This window comes from Numida meleagris, chromosome 25, assembly GCF_002078875.1.
Source record: "Numida meleagris isolate 19003 breed g44 Domestic line chromosome 25, NumMel1.0, whole genome shotgun sequence".
NCBI lineage: Eukaryota > Metazoa > Chordata > Aves > Galliformes > Numididae > Numida > Numida meleagris.
In genome coordinates, this window is record NC_034433.1 from 4,084,310 (window position 1) to 4,101,138 (window position 16,829).

At 42.0% G+C, this 16,829-nt stretch overlaps 1 protein-coding gene across 1 annotated transcript; it reads right to left on the reverse strand.

Moving 5' to 3' along the window:
• On the reverse strand, positions 987-16,768 carry CSDE1 (cold shock domain containing E1). The gene is made up of 20 exons (XM_021377018.1): positions 16,626-16,768; positions 13,291-13,698; positions 11,643-11,841; positions 10,884-10,993; positions 10,430-10,522; positions 9,804-9,901; positions 9,560-9,641; positions 9,087-9,215; positions 8,783-8,908; positions 7,771-7,983; positions 6,825-6,965; positions 6,582-6,740; positions 5,677-5,784; positions 4,653-4,828; positions 4,204-4,316; positions 3,347-3,466; positions 2,956-3,134; positions 2,146-2,309; positions 1,544-1,676; positions 987-1,197 (listed from the first exon to the last, which is right to left on the reverse strand). The coding sequence occupies exons 3-20, from the start codon at positions 11,839-11,841 to the stop codon at positions 1,150-1,152; spliced, it is 2,391 nt and encodes a 796-aa protein (XP_021232693.1). The 5' UTR covers positions 13,291-13,698; positions 16,626-16,768; the 3' UTR covers positions 987-1,149.

The window sequence follows — 16,829 nt, forward strand, 5'->3', positions numbered from 1 at the left end:
CAAAGATAATGCATCTCCCAGAGAAGAAAACCCTAAATTGAGAATAGAGGTAACATGAAAACAAAACAAAAAAACCACAGTACTGCCCTCTATTCAAAGAAAGTAACTCCTGATCTTTTTGGTAAAGTAATACTTAGACCAATCATTCAGTTTTCTTGCTTGATAAAGTGTGACTGGGGAAACGGGAGAAGGGGATGGAAGGGGGGGAGGGAAGGGGGAGGGAAGCACACAGACATCAACTATTTCACCTTGATGAAAGTTTCAATACAGCTATGGAAAGCCTAAGTATTTATTCTTTTACAGTACACTGGGTGCCGGCTGCAAAGAAAAAAAATGGATTCACTTCAGGCACAATTTCTTTCTTTGTAAATTTAAATCAGTAAAAGAAACTGGGTTTAGAAGCTGCAGTGTTCTAAGCAGCAGCAAATTTGTGCATTGTTTTAAATATATTTAAGTTACCACACTGATGGCACGCCTCAGCCTTATGAAATTCTGCACTGCAGGCATTTCAGAACACTACAAAAAAGGCCTACCCCAGAAAGAGACTTTCACTGAGCTCTAACACAACTTGGCTGGCTAAAGGATTCAAATTAAATGAAATATGAAAACAAAGTAACATCTAGCCATCAACTTAAGTTATCTGAACGTTCATACAGATTTTCTATCAAACTGAACTTAGTCCACCCTCCTATGGTCCTCAGAATTTGAGCAGAGTGAGCTTTCCACATCCACTTCGAAGGAAAGACGTAACGCAACTGAGTACTAAGGCATAGTAAAATACCTTGGCCAAGGTAACAAAGAAAGCATAGGTAAGTGTAGTGCAGAATTCCATAAGGTCTACCAGAGTAGAGCTGTCTATAATGTTTACTCACATAGGCAATGTAGATTTGCAGTTACCAGTTGCGTTAAATGCACCATTCAAAACAAGCTTCTAAAATGTGATACTATAAGGCGCCACCTTAAGTTCTCCAGAATGCAACTGTGCATAATTTTAAAATGGTTTCATAAATTTATTTTAAACATAACATGAGAAGGTGTTAAAACTGGTGTAATAGCTTCTTAAAATTTGGAAGGGATGAATAGGGAGATATTCAGTACCCTTCACCAGCCCCCACCACTCTGTCGTACTTCAAGCACTGGCTTTGTTGATCAGTCTATAACACCAGCTTGACGGATCTTTCTCTCTGCACCAAATCCCTGCAAAGAAAAAAACAAATCTTTTAGGGCTGGCACTGTGCTTTATAGCAGGCTTGTTTTGATCCTACCGTGCACAGCATCAACACATTTCTAATTCACCCCATTTGTCTTCAGAACCAGAGAAAGTCACAAAACAAGTCACGTGGGTTGCTCTTCTGAAACTATGGCATGCATTAGCACCCCAAACACCCAACCAAAGCAGCATGACCTCGCACAGCAGACAACTATCGTAAGGGAATTAAGTTGACATATTTCAAACAGTTTTGACTTTCAACAGTGGAAACAATGTTATCCAAGTTAAACCACAAGCTGGTTATCCCGCAAGCCAGCCTTGTATCTTGCATACCTTTGAGTTATCCGGTCCCCTGGGCTGACGAAGAACTGTTAGACGAGGAGCATTGGCATCGTCCAGATTAATGTTCTTTAAACGATTAACAAGTCTATCTGGACGTGGAGCAGCAACAGCCTTAGCGCCTTCACTGTAAGAAAGTCAATCACACAGAATCCTGATGACTTCCCAGAGATGGTACAAGCTACCAAATTCAGTCACTTCCCCTATTAAGGCATCAGCACAGCCTGCTTTGTTTGAAAGCAGACCCTCCGGATGACACTACATCTGCCTCAAAGCCATTACTTTAGCCACTGGATGCTGAAACAGCAGTACCTCCAGTTGAGTAAAGGTATTGTAGTTACTATTAATGCATGCACAACTTAATTACAGATAGCTCTTTTTTTTTTTTTTTAAATCTGTTCTTAAGGAAAAGAATTCTGCTGCTGCACTGCACTGGCAGCCCTACAAGTGCTGGTACATCTGAGAGAGAGGCTCTCACTAAAGCCAACCACAATTCAGAGCTCCAGTTGTAGGAACAGCTAGCTCAGTTTAAAAGCAGTATGTGCTCCATTACTGATGCAGTCTGCCAGATCAAACTAGTAATTTGAAATCCTCACCAGACACGCCACACGTTACAGGCACTGCATTTCCCTGTGCGCTGGTTCAGAATTACTGAGAACTCTACTTCATCCCCAGCTTGTAGTTCCACACCGTCCTGTACTTCTTTGACATGGAAGAAGAGCTTTTTGCTGTCACCCACTTCATAGTTAATGAAACCAAACTGAAAACCAAAACATTACATAGTTATCTATTTCCCCTTAACCCAAGCAGATACAATGATACACTCGTTGTATTACAAATACAACTTGTACACCAAACAGAATGCTATTTCTGCTAGTCTACCCACTCCTCATGGGTTTCTAAATGGGCATTTAAGCCCCAAAGTCTATAAGCAAGTTCTAAAAACTGCCAGTCCTTTATCAAAGCAAGCTGACAAAGTTTTAGTGAACTAAGAAACACACTGTTGTGCATTCTTTTCTAAAACTCTACCTTCAAAATTACCTAACAACTTTTTTTTTTCCTCCTGATTACCAGTGACAGTTAAAGAAGTGCATTATTTTGATTTACTGCTTTATTTGTGCTGTGTCAAGGAAGGCTCTCCTTAGGTAATAGGAAAAGAGCATTCACCAGAGGGCAATGGTGCACTGGAACAGGCAGTAGTAGTTCACCTTCACCAAAGCCACATTACACAGGCTTGCATAAACCAGTACTTGGGTTACATAAACCTAGTTCTTATTTGTCTAGAATAAGAGTTTCTGCAACAGTTTGCTTCACAGCATTCAGGTGTTAAAGCAGATCCTGCCTTGCTCTAAGCCAACAGTTATTTCCTATTAACACATCCTGTCCTCAAAGCAGCATTTGCTCACCTGGTCTTTCACACATTCCACAGTGGCCCTGCGGAATGGTGTGATGTTGACAGCCATTGTCTGCCCGTTTTGACCAAGAACACACAGCTGGAACTTTACTGTCTCTCCCTTCTGCAGACAGTCACCTTTGTTTGCCATTCCAACAATTCCAAATGGATAGAATTCTCCTTTCATTTCACCTAGAGAAGAAAACATATAAGACAACATTAAGTCTTTTTGTTCTTAAGGGCATTCAGAATTTGTACCTGGTATTTACCTCTACTTATGTGTAGTTTATTACATTTCTATGCTACCTGTGTGCCAGTGAAGAACACTTATAGATGTACCTTAAACGAACAACTGTTTATTACACTTATTATAGCAAGCACGAGGCAAAAGCAACAGATCTTACCATCCTCCATGACTTCAATCATGCCCTGGTATTCAGTTTGTGTTGGATCTACGCTCCGCAAAGGACGAATTACTTTACCGGAGTAAACAGTTGGATCAGCTTCTTCAGTGATACCATTCACTGAAAAGAAAGAGACAGTGCAAGAATCAGGAAGTTCTTGTCATACTTTTTCTTTTAAAAAGAAGGAGTGACCAATTCGTATTCACTAGGAGTCTACAGTTTGCACTGCAACACACGGTAAGACAGTACGTTATAGTCTGCTAAAACTAGAACACCTCTAACTCAGAAATACACAGTGATAGCTTTTCTAATCACGACCACACTGTTCCACTGCAGAAGTAAAAGGATACTAGCTCTTCATAAAACTAGAGGCCATAGAACTTTAAAAAGCATACTGAAGGATCCTGTTTCTCTACCACTGTACTTCCAACTCCCTTTAATCATGCAAATTGGTTAAGTATACATTTTGCATCCCCAAAATCCTTAATATCCACATCTGCAGTTCCTACTGTAATTTTTCTTCTTCAAGGAACGGCAAAACTGGTAGAATTACTAGTGGCAAAATCATCCAAATTAGGTGTTTTCTTCTACCCCTCCAACTAAAGAGGAGAGACAATGGTAAAGGAAGAATTGCTACTGCATACAGTACTCTTGGTCTGCACTTTTCTTTTCTGAGGTAACACAAGAAATAGCCTTCAGGAAATTGTCTGATTTTAGTGCTTAGCAGGCTTGACTAATGACCATCACATTAAGCATGTTCCTCTTGCTTTAAACTCCAACTGTCAACAGAATTACCAGTTTAACCATCAGCACCTGTCAAGACCCTTTTAAGAAGAAATTACCACGTACAGTCTTACCTGCATGTGTTTTGTTCACCTTTTCTGCACTAACTTTGTTTCCTTTGCCTTTTGACAAGCTGTATTCAACTGTGTCTCCAAGTTCCAAGCTATCAATATCGCCACAGTACTCACTACAGGAACAGAATTACATACAAATTGCCTTTAGTTTCATGACAACAGTAATGCTCATCCATCATTTACATAGGTTGATTCAGAATAGGTTCAGCATCTCACATTTCCAAGGAATCAAAACTTTCATTCAAGAAAGCAGAACTTTATAAACATACAACCCATTAACTGCATTTCTTGGCCCGAGATTCAGAGGCAGAGATCACAGAGAACACTAACAGAAAAGCCTGAGCCAGTTGAGCAGAGGTCATGAATGGAAGTAGAGACACCAAAGCATGTAAACGTGTGAAGTCCAGAAGCATCAAACACTTATTCCAACAAAAGGGACTGTCACTCACCTGTAGTGGAAGAAGATCTCCTTATCATGATTGGCTGTTTCAATAAACCCAAAGTTATCCTTCAGGGCTGCCACATACCCCAAAAGCCTCTTGGAACTGTAATTGCGTCCAAGCATTCTGACAGAAACAGCTGTTTGCAGACCAGTTCGCTTCACCTCACAAACGCTGAACTCAACCTGTTGAAGAGCTACGTTATTAACACTACAGACAAAAAAAAGCACAACCACCAAAAGCAATACAAAACAGCCTAACCAACTTATTTCAAGGCTGCACTGCTGTAATCAACATCTAGGCTCTGCTGGAAAGGCATCTTCTAGCTGCTCCTCTCCCAAAAACATCTGTTACTTGCTGACATTTAGTACTTTCAAAAGAGTGGCAGAATCACAGCTGTAACACCTCGAAAGGCAACTCAGCCACTAGCACTCTGCTGCTTCTACCTATCAAATAGAAAATCTACCTTTATGATTTTACCTCTGCACTATACATTACCAGTGGCCCACTGAGAGCACATAGCCAGTTTGGCTCGCTTGTTTTAGATTTTTAATAACAGTAATCACAGCAATCATAGCACAGCACCTGAACGCTAACAGTTTTTAGGCCGCTCTTCCAAATCCCTCAGCTTTTTCCCCTGCCATTATCTCTAAAGTTACTTTGCTCATAAGTGGATGTTCTCACTCTTCAACACCCATCTTGATATCTTTATGCTGATCTCCTCTTAAGTATTCTCAAGTGGAGTTGTCCATCGGTCTTTATAAGCAAGCGTAAGAATTCCTTTCATTAAAACAATTTACATAGCAGAACAGTATTTCTATGTGTGGTACCAGGTTTCAGGATGTATTTTCTTAGTTACACAGAAGATTAAGCTACTCAAACTTAAGACAGAAAAAAAGAAATAGGTGACTATGTAGATGCCTTGTCCTTCACTTAAAAAGGACAACAAACCCAGGAACAAGGCAAAGAGAAGCTCACATCTTTAAAAACAAAAACAAAAAGTATTCCCCAATGGTATTCTTAGTTATATTGCCTTATCTCCTATCTGAGGATTAGCAGATCCTTCCACATCCTTGGCCTGGTAAGGAATGGTCAGTTTTACTCCACAGTCGTCATAAACAATTATTCCATCTTCAGCTTCCTAAAAACAAGACATCAGGATTCAGCAACTGGTGTTTTATTTGTATGCAAATAAGCTTACTATATTCCAGTGCAAGCACTGAACATTTACTTGTACTTCAAGAACTGCAAAGTAACTGGTGAAAACACAGGCCAACAAACTCTTAAGATGATCAAAAACCACAGGCTTTAAGGGACAAATTGTAGCTTTTACCAGACAGTGGTATTACTTTCTTTCCTCTAAAAATACTGTTCCCATTAATTATTTATTGAAAGCTTAATTACTCTATCCTAGTTTAAAGAAGCATGACAAAACAGAGGCTCTTTTCGAGCCCAATCTCAACCAATGCCAGTGTCTTAGGAAAAGGTTCTTCACCAACAGGGGGGCTGGACCCTGGAAATGCCTCCCCAGGGCAGCAGTTGTGGCCCCAAGCTGCCAGAGTTCAAGAAGCATTTGGACAATGCTCTCAGACACAGGGTTTGAACTTTGGGTGGTCCTGTGTGGAGCCAGGAGCTGGACTCGATCCTTCTGGGTCCATTCCAACTCAGGATATTCTATGGTTCTGTCTTCCACAGCAGGAGATAGGAAGATTCTATCAAGCTCTTGGAAGTTATCCTCAACAGAAACACCGTTAACCATGCTTTTGTTACACTGTTTCACCTAAGTTGGCCTTTACTGAGTACTGTAATTAGTAATCCAACACAGTCCATTTATACAGGATAAAAAGTGCTTCAGAATGTTGAATTACAGATTTCAAAACAGCAGTCTCTGTCTGCAAAGCCAGAAACACAATGTAGTTACTTTTACTTGTGTACTACCTTCTCTTTGCCTTTATTTGGGCTAGTGGCTTTGGCTGGAGTGGCTTCTTTGTCTATAGTGCCCACAAAACGGTGATCTGATTGGGTGTGGAAAGAAACTGTGCCTTTTGGAAGTTTTTTAATCCTTATAGCATGATTTCTTTGGGCAGACAGCATATCCTGAAAAAGAAGATGAGATTTTAGACAGACTGCGCATTAACACTTCAGTGAGATCCTAGTTTTCAAAGAAATTGTACCACTCACAGGAACCACAGTAAACTCTACTTCATCAGAAATATGGAGTTGGTTTCCATCCATAATTTCACTGAAGTGAAAGAACATGCGAGCATCCCTGTCAACACACTTAATGAAGCCAAAGCCATCTCTCATTGCTGCAATCACTCCCTGTAAATGGAAGGACAATTACAGTTTTACTATGTTAACATGTCTTTATCAATGGAATATCTAATAATCTGAACACAAACCTCAAATTCTAAAAAAAAAAAAAAAAATTCTCGATAAGCTTCCTTGCAAACTGTAGTGCTAGTGGTTACAGTCAACCTTAAATGCAAGCAAATCCTACTTACCTATTTTTTTCTACTTGCTCTCTTATTCGTAAGTAGTAAAAAGTGAAGAGGAAAAGATGAATTTAAGCCACAACAAAAAGGACCACAGTCAAAGAACTGGAGGTTACTGCTACACACAAACACAGAGGTTAGGTTTTCCAGCACTTTTACCAGAATGAAAGGTATTCTTTCATAATGATCAGCGCATCTATCTCAGCCACTGTATCCCATTAAGAGCTTCTCTGCACATGACAGAGTTCAGCTCTTTATCACCCTTCTTTATACAATCTCTGCCTGAGGATCAGACAGAACAACGAAGATCAAGATTCAAAAGCTGCACCTAGTACCTCCTCTGATTAAGACTTTCCATTGCCTAAATGAGAGCAGCCTCAGGTTCTTCCAGTTTTCCTAAGGAACACGAGTTTTTAATTTGTTCAGGGCTGCATTACTGCTATACAGCATTAATTCCGAGCTTTCTGCTATTTAGTCACATTCACACACAGAAGATTAGATCTGAGGTCTGACTTCAGACAAGTCAACAGACACTGGCAATCTTTATACTGTTATTGTTTCAGAATCCCACCCTATTTTTCACCTTTATTTCCTCTCTTCAACAACAAAAACTTTTAAAAATATGTACTTACCATTTCCCTAGTTTCATTAGTAAACTGGAAAGTATTGGGCAGAACCTCAATATTGGTGGCTCGTTCCAGTTTGTCACGTCTGTCTGTTGAAATATTGAATCGAACGTGGTCACTTTCCAGCAAAGTCACCTTGGATTTCGTATCTTTGTCTCCAAATGGAAGTTCTTTAGGAATCACAAAATCAACTTTGATGCGGCCAGGTAACGGATCATTCTAGGAGATAGAAAAATGCAACAGAAAAAGTTAGTACACCTACAAGACTCAGCACTCAAAGCCCTACTGAGCATTTGGGTTAGGAAGGCATCATGTTCGAGTGACCACTCCCAGAATTTAACTTAGTTTCTGTCTTACCTATCAGATGCACCAAGTATGTATTGCCAATGAAACTAAAAATCCACGTTGAGAATTAAGCTCATAACCATACTCACCACACTTCTAAGAGGCCTTCCTGTTGAGCATTCAAACACACAAAAAAAAACAAAAAAAAATCCCTTATCACCTTCAAAATCCCAAGCAGCAAAATAAAAAACAAGAATGCAGAGTAGCCTGAACACTTTAGAGAGGCACTTGTGTGTACATCCTCTACTCAAAGCCAAACATTATGGGTCCCATCAGCTGCTAATGCTCACAAGAGCCCATAAAGCACACTGTGTTTTTGCCTCATGAGTCTTCTTTGTTGTTGTTGTTATTTGTTCATTCAAAAAAAGAATGCATCTTTAACAACCCCATTTGTCAATTTGAAGTATTTCAAAGATTAAAGACAAACTCCACAAAGCACCGCTATTGTGTACTACCCTATTTTCCTAAAATTTAAAGGACCAGGAAAAAAAGTTGCCTCCTGTGACAGCTGTCAATGGTTGTTACAAGTTAAGCAGACCAAGCTTACTCTTCTACTCAGCAGTGATCTCTGATGCGATGCTTACACAGCAGACTTCCACAGAGAAAGGCAAACATTTGCACTCTGACTGGGATTCAGTACAGTATTTCCCTTAAATTCAATACCGAAACACACCTGGTTTTTGCTGGGTACTTTTGGAATTACTTTGGTTACAGTTCCTTCAAAGTGTTCTATGCTGATATCTTCAAAAATGACAGTTCCTTGAGGCAGCAGTCTTACATCTGTTGCAACTTCTTTACCCTAAAAGCACAAAATCAATCAAATACCCCTACAGAACTGATAAAATGGTAAGATTGTTTTCCTATGAACCCCTTCCCCCCCCCCCCTTTTTTTTTTTTAAAGTGAATTTGCAAAAACAGGCAGCTGTCCAGTTTCACCCTCGGATCTTGTCTTCAGTTTTTACTGGATTTCATCTTACATTTCTGTCTTTGATTGTAAACTCCACATCATCACCAGGCTGTAAGGTTTCTAGGTCACCTTTAAATTCACTATAGTGAAAGAATATCTCCTTCACGACATCACCCCTCTCAATAAATCCAAAGGCTTCCTAAGAACAGAAGAAAGCGTTCAGTAGATTGCCCAAGCTCTTAATGTATTAAGAAAACATTCTACACGTTTAACAAACAACAGAACTACACCATTTCATACAGCATACTTCAGTGCATTCAGCTTATACTATAATGAACGCATTAAGGGAAACAATTCAGACTTTACTTTGTTTTCAAGGAGAGTATACGTATTCAAGACTAGCTGTTTCAACTGTTTGACACAGTTTGCATTCACACTTCCAAAATCTTAACAGCTCTGAATGCACTGAATTTACTATTTAGAGAACCTGTCAGAAAAGCACTTCATCTTTTAATAATATTTTGAAGCTGAAACATCACTTACTTTCATGGCACAGACTACTCCTTGACAACGGGCTTGTTTCTTTTTTAATAGCATAATGTTACGAGCACTTACAGCACCAGTACTAAAGGGAAGAAAAAAAAAGAACAAAGCTGAAACGCCTGAAAACCAGAGGCAATATTAAGATTATATTTCATAATGTTATTTCAGGTCTTGGAAAAGGCACGAAGTGCTGCCCAACAACTAAAAGAGAAAGCATGAGACCAGAAACCCGATATCAACTTACTGTTTATTTGTATCAATTACAAAGTTTATTTTATCTCCTGTTTCCAGCTGAATGTTTCCTTCAACATCTTCTGGAGTGTAAGTCAGGTAAAATACTTCCTGTAAATTAACATTGACTAATATTATTCCACTTGTCAAATCAAAGGATGATTAGCATATTTTTGCTTAGAAGCAATAAGTGCTTTTAAATAAATGGATTTAGTGGGAAAACTGAAAATGATCAAACACTGCATGCAAAAACATTCTTTCTTCCTTGGGCTGCTTTTATGAGTCTGTAAAAAGCAACTTAATTTGAGAGGTTTGTAGGTGGCCACGCTGAAATGCCAATTTCTAAACTTTCAAAGAGATACGTGAACATTATATGATCCAGTTTCATGAAGTTTTAAAACAGAAAAACAATTATTTGGCTCTACACTGAGTTCCCCATAGATATAGGTGGGCAAGCAAGCTGTGAAATTAACATGTTTGTAGCAATTGCCTAAGTATGCCTTTTTTTTTTTTTTTCTGCTAAGAACTACAGTTCTTAGAAGTGTCAATTGTCCACATTAAAGTGCTTTTTTTTTTTTTTGGTTAAAAGATCACAGTGACAGATCAGTCAAGAGTTCAAATAAAATACATAAGCTTTACCCCATTACGTTCGTAGCATACACTCCCTGTTGGACTCTGACCCGGGGCAGCTGGAGATTTACTCTCTAAATTGTGAGGAACAGCGCACACAACCTACCAGTCAAAAAAAGAAAAAAAAAATCCATTGCTAGTCATTTCAGGAGAAGCAGCGTAGAAAACAAAATGAATCTCAGCATCCTCTACTATATACTTGGGGATTAACTTCTAGTTTAAACCATCAGGAAACGCCATGCTGCAATATTTCAATCTTTTAGAGCACCTATTGCCTTGAAGAACTGTTTGGAGCAAAGTAAGAGCTCACACTGAAACTCTAAATTTCTGCCAGAATAATAAGAAGAGATTTCAGTGTAACTGAATTCTGTATGTAGTTAGCATGCATGCTCAATGAAGCTGTTCCTTCTAAAGTAAAGGATGGAAGTTGTATGCACAGAAAACAGACATCATAGCCACTGACTTGTCCATTTATTCGTTCTTCAGGTAATATTTCTGGTTTGATCTTCACCAATTTAACAGCAATGGGTTTTCCAGTTCGGCGATCAGAAGACACTTCGAATTCAACATCATCTACAAAATAATCGAAGACAACAATGACATCACAGATTTCAATTTTTAAGCATTACTAATTGGTTCAATCTGATGATTCGCTGCTCCTCCCTAAACACAACAAAGTAAAACCTCTTTTACCTAGGAAGGACACACTACTTGCAGTTACTTCTGGAATTGCTCCACTGTAACGGCTTGCCCTGCACTACCTCCCCCACCCTTCCCTGCGCTCACTTGAACAGCCAACCTCACACTGAAGGAGTTCAGATTATGTAAACTCAACACTGAACAGTTTATAGACTTCATTACCACATGAACTACTAGCACCACCCCTATTCTGCAAGACAACCATCTTCAAAGTAATTCTTAAAACTAAATACTAAGTACACGAGGCATGGCACTTCCACTGTGTAAACGTTCGTTACCACCTTCGTTTTGTAGCTTGGACTTAACACTGTACACCTCTTCCAGAACAGCCATATTTGCATTAATACACACAGAAATAAAAACCTTTCCTCAGGAGTGGCAGACGATGAACTCAATCATCACTTTCACTCTTTGGCAGCAACAGAACGCATCTGTTAATGCCACAAGATAAAAGGATTTTCTATGGCAAGCAAAAGAGACTTGTTTTCATTTGGTAAAGAAACTCCAGCCGTTGTTTAATTACCTCCTACTTTGAGCTCCTGTAAGTTGCCATTATACTGTGAACAGTGGAAGAACAGTCTAGCTTGCCGTTCTGAACACTGAATGAATCCATAAGAAGTCAACAGTTTTTCTATAACGCCAGTCTCGCGCAGTGCTGCCGAAGTACCATTGGGGTACCCGTTGTGTCCATTGTTGTGGAGAAGGTTTGGATCAAAGCTCATCTATTCAAAAGAAAACAGCAGAAAATAAACCAAACTGTACTTAAGTCTCCTTTCACTACATAAACATAGTAACAGACACAAAGAGGTCATGAAAGTTATTGTAACAAGCACATTTTAAACATTTTTAAAATAGAGTTAAATTTTTTTTTAATTGCCTACTTCTTGGAAAACAATCCTCAGAACTCAGACAGGCAACACAGACTGGATGTTAGATCCTGTCACCATCACATAAAAACCCTCGTCTTCTGAAGAAGGCAGTCCCTAGGATGACCCATCGAAAGCAAGAGGCCCTTGTGGGAAGACAACAGCTGACACATTTGATTTTAAGCCATCTTAGAGTTTGAAACATTTTCCGAAATTAAATCAGCCCTGCAGGTAAAACGTTTGGGGGAAGGGAACATGGTGTATTATTAAACTCATCTGCTGAATAATAGGTTGATGTTTTTGCCTGTTATAAAAGCTCAAATCAGGGTTACAAATGCTTTTTGTGAGTCATGACCAAAATCACCTCTTTGCATCTCCAGTGTAAGCTAAGCACACAAAGGTACACGCACCCCCTGCTAACAGCGAGGACAAGAAGTAACAGATCACTAACAAAATCCAGCTAAAACCAAGTTCAGAATAGTTGAGCTCAGGGTTAGAAAGCAGCACTGCTAACTCTCACGCAAACCACCACTGCTGATCAGTACAGCTGACCACAGATCAGCTAAAGCCTGACAGTTTAAGTTCAAGGAGGGATATACTCCTCAGGATGGCACTAACATTTGCTGCAGAAAGACAGGGAATGATAGTATCAGCAGTCTTTCTAAATGCTTGCTATATTGCTACAGCTGTTCAAACAATGTAAAAAAAAAACCTACATTTAAATATATATATTTTTTTTTTTAAATCAACAATTCTGCTAAGCGATACATCCATAAAAAATGGAAGTATTATCATAAAACTGTTCTTTAAGGAACTTCTAGGAACAGCCTACAACATATTAATGCACAAACAAGACTTGCTTAGACCTGACATATAATGATTACCTACTGAACCACAACTAGCTGCGGTGCTGACTGTCAACAAACAGTTTACTCACAACAGCTGACCCATTATTAACTCCAATACTTGGAAGGAAAAAAAACAAACCGTACTATAAGATTTAAAGAAAACTAAACAGAGATTCCAAACCAACAAAAATAGCACACGCTTTGGAAAGAAAAAGGGATTGTAATCACAACGCTGTTACTAGAATAGAGGAACACAAATAAGAGGCTCTCTAGGGTTGTAAAACAAGTACTGTTAAATAGAACTATAACACAGGTACCACTAATTCATCACACTACAATCAAACCAACGTAACAGCATAGAACAGCTAAAAAACATCACAGAAAACACAACCTCCTGTTGTTAACTGTTTCCAATTAAGTTTGGAAAAATGTATAAGTACATAGCACATGCACGAACCTCGCAGTGATATTCAAATATTGCACTTTCAGTAGTATTAGCCGATTCTTTTGCTTCAGTACGAAGTTTCAAAGGATGAAGACTGCTATTGAGACAGAGAGAGAAAAGGAGAAAGATAGAAAGAAAAAAAAAAGAGAGAGCACACTAATAAAGAATACAAGTGCTGCTGCCCTAGGCAGTTTCAATACAGCACTGGAGAAAACAAAGACTACTAGCAGCGTTGGGACGTGCTCTTTTGAAGCTGTTGAGTAGGCACAAACTTCTGGTTTCAGATCAAGCCTTGTGTCTTCAGTGTAAGTTTCCTCTTCTTTGGTCTTGAATTGTTGTTACGATGCGGTATATTCTTTTCCTGATCTGAACTTGAAGCAGCAGTTTCAGGTGGTAAATTCTGTTCTGTTTCACTTCATACTGGAGAGAGAAAGAAAAGACATGCACTAAAGTATAACCTTAACAGGAATCATACATCAGCCCTAGGTGTTCCCACGAACAGGTGCATAACCTCTACTTTGACACCACGTGTTTGATTCAAATTAGGAGAAGCTGTTTGATACATTTATTTTGTATTCCCATTTTCAGTTCTGGTTTCCCAAGAAACTCTACCTCCATGCCAGTGATACGCTACTTCTAATTTTAAACACTTCAGATGCAGTTACACATTCCAGGAAAGGTCCCAGTTTGTACCAACTAAAACAGCAACTTCACTTGGATGCAAGCTTACTTCCCCAGTGTAATGAAACACTCTTTCTTATTTTACACTGAGCTTTGAATTTCTTTTAATGAATTATGAAGATGGAACCGCATACCTGGAAAAAAGGAAAAAACAAACTTACAGTCTACTAAGACACTCTAACACTTCTTGCAGTGAAAATGCCGACAGCTGTTAGCCAATCCAGAGAACAATTCCGAAACCCCCAAGTATACGAAGGATGTATGCAAACCCAACACCTCTTTTTCACAGAAGCATTTCAGCAACATCTTCTCCATATAAAACACTGTCCCCATCACTCTTAAAACAACTTCGGGCTGAAGAGGTTGTCCTGCCATACTGTTACACATACACAAAGACTAAATGAGAAAACTGTACGTGGGCAGAAATCCATGCCCAAGAGAAACCAGCACCTGGCACAGGAAGCTTGCAGTGAAGGATTCAATCGTAAAAAACTGAAATAAGGCAACGCAAAAATAGAAGGCATATCTCCCTCTAATATTCAAGCAACCTTTATCATAACCTCTTCTAGGATGAAATAAACATCCCTCAACCAAGTTCAAGAGAAGTGAAGCAGGCACACGCTACATCACAAGAACTGCACAGAGACACTTGGAACCTTATGATCAATATTTGCACTTCTCCCTCATCTAATCAGACTAGTATCACCAGAACTCTTCTAGCACTACAACTTACATCACATTTCATATCTTTCAGGAGTATATCACATTTACATATAACAACCAAAATATTTCTGTATCCCCAGAGACAACTGAAGTAACTTCTGCCAAGCAATGGCATAAAGCATTAGCTTGCCTGCTAAAAGCAGGTTTGACTCAATAACAAATTTGTTTACTGTATATAGGTGATTACAAAAAAAAAAAATTGCATATAAAGCCTGCAGAAGTCAAGTAAAAATTAGCGTGCGTATACCTCAAATTCTTTACTTTTTAATGCAGCTACTATAAATACTTCTCCAAATGGTAAACACCCTGCGCAGGTGCCCAGCCCCCACATCACACTGGGTTCTGCATTGGTGTATCTACAGCAGAATTGGTTTGTGCAAAGATGAGGAGGCAGGGCCGGAGACGTGCTGCTCTTGAAGCTTTCCAGGTGTGGATTTTGCTAAATGACAGCAAGTCGCACAATGCTGCTCACAGCTTGAAACATATACACAGACTCACAGTAAAGACTGCCAGGCGACAGACACCGCTTTGGTTCTCATTTTCTCCACAAACACAGGTATGTAACCGCCAGAACATACATTCCACAGACCTAAAGCGCAGGCTTCTATAACTCTCCCTTATGCATGACCAAACCTAACGAAGACAAAACATCGTATTTTTAGTATGCACGCACACAGCATGGCTATCAGATTACACTGGGAAATGAACGTCGCCATCTGAGAGGATGCGTGACGTTTGCGAGGAGCACCGCGTGCCATCTCCCGCACGCTCCAAACAATACATGACAGCAGCGATACTGCTTAGATATTCACCACATTGCCCGCATCGCTTTGAGATTTAAAAAGAAAAAAAAAACAAAACACTATCGGAAAAAAAAAAAACTTATGGCCGTTTTTCTCCATTTAGCAACATCCCTGGAAAAAAATAAATAAATAAGAGCAGGGCAGTAAAACCAGAGTGAGTTTTCTTTGAAGGATTCAGAGCCCTGTGTGCGTTTGTAAGGCGGACCCCTGACAGAGCCGTGACCCACAGCGGCGCGGAGCTCGGGGAGCGGCCGCCGGGCGCCCCGCGCTGCCCAAGATGGTGGCCGCGGAGCGGGAGCCGCGCGCTGCGCTGAGGGGCGGCGCCGCGAGCGGGGGCTGCCGCGCCCCACACCGTGACAGCGCGCGGGGCCGAGCGGGACCCGGCCGCCTCCGGGCTAAGGAAAGGGCGGGCAGCGCGGAGGAAAAGAGGAAGGGAAGGAGGGAGGGGCCGTCCTCCCCGCACACAAAGGGGGGCGATGGCGGCCGCTCCCCCGCACACAAAGGGACGGGGCCCGGCTCTGCAGCGGGCGGGGCCGCTCGCGCGGCACGCCGGGAGCCGCGGTCCGCCGCCCGCCCCCGCGACCGCCCCGCCAGCCCGGCCCCAGGAGCCCTAGCGGCGAGCGCCGCCCGGGGCTTGCCGGGACCCGTAGTCCCCCCTCAGCGCCGCCCCCGACCGGGCCGCGGCCCCCGACCTGCAGGCCCCGGCAGGCTCCGCGGCGGGGCGGGCGCGCGGCACGCCGGGAAGGCGAGTCCCAGCGCCTCCGTGGCCCCGCCCCGCTGCCTGGCGGGACCCGGCCCCCGCGGCGGGGCGGCTGCCCGCGGGACGCCGGGAAACGTAGTGCGCGCGACGCCACGGCCCAGCGGCCCGAGGCCGCCGGCGCTTCATCGCTGGGAACGGCGGCCCCCGGGCAGGCCCGCCCCGCCCCCACTCCTCGATCGCCCCACGTAGCGCAGCCGGGAGGAGGCCCCGGGCAGCTTCGCCCCACCGAGACCGCCGCGAAGAGAGACAGCCGGGCCGCGGGATCAAACGCGCCCTCAGCCTCTTTCGCCGCTCCCCGCAGACCCCGGTTCCCCTAAACCGCGCGGGCGCCGCCCGCCGCAGCGCCGGGAGCCCTCGGCACCCGCCCGAGCCGTACTCACCCCAACAGCTCAGCGCCCCCGCTCCAGCGCCGCCATGAGCAGCACGGCACCGCACGTAGGAATAAATCCCGGCCTCTCGCGAGAACGCGGGGCGGAGCCGCGCCTGCGCCGTCAGTGTCACCAGCGGCCGCATGGTGCGCATGCGCGCAGGCTGGAGGCCAACGGCACCGTGGCTACTGCGCACGCGTCGCGCCCAGCCGGGCT

Bases quoted from the DNA above. Each gene is read 5' to 3' on its own strand.
- CSDE1 (XM_021377018.1), bottom strand. From the start codon at position 11,841: ATGAGCTTTGATCCAAACCTTCTCCACAACAATGGACACAACGGGTAC. The intron at 10,523-10,883 runs GTCAGTGGCTAT...TTTGACTGGTAG, and splicing joins AAGAACGAATAAATGGACAA to GTTGTGTGCGCTGTTCCTCA. The intron at 2,310-2,955 runs GTGAGCAAATGC...TTTGGTTTTCAG, and splicing joins TGGAATGTGTGAAAGACCAG to TTTGGTTTCATTAACTATGA.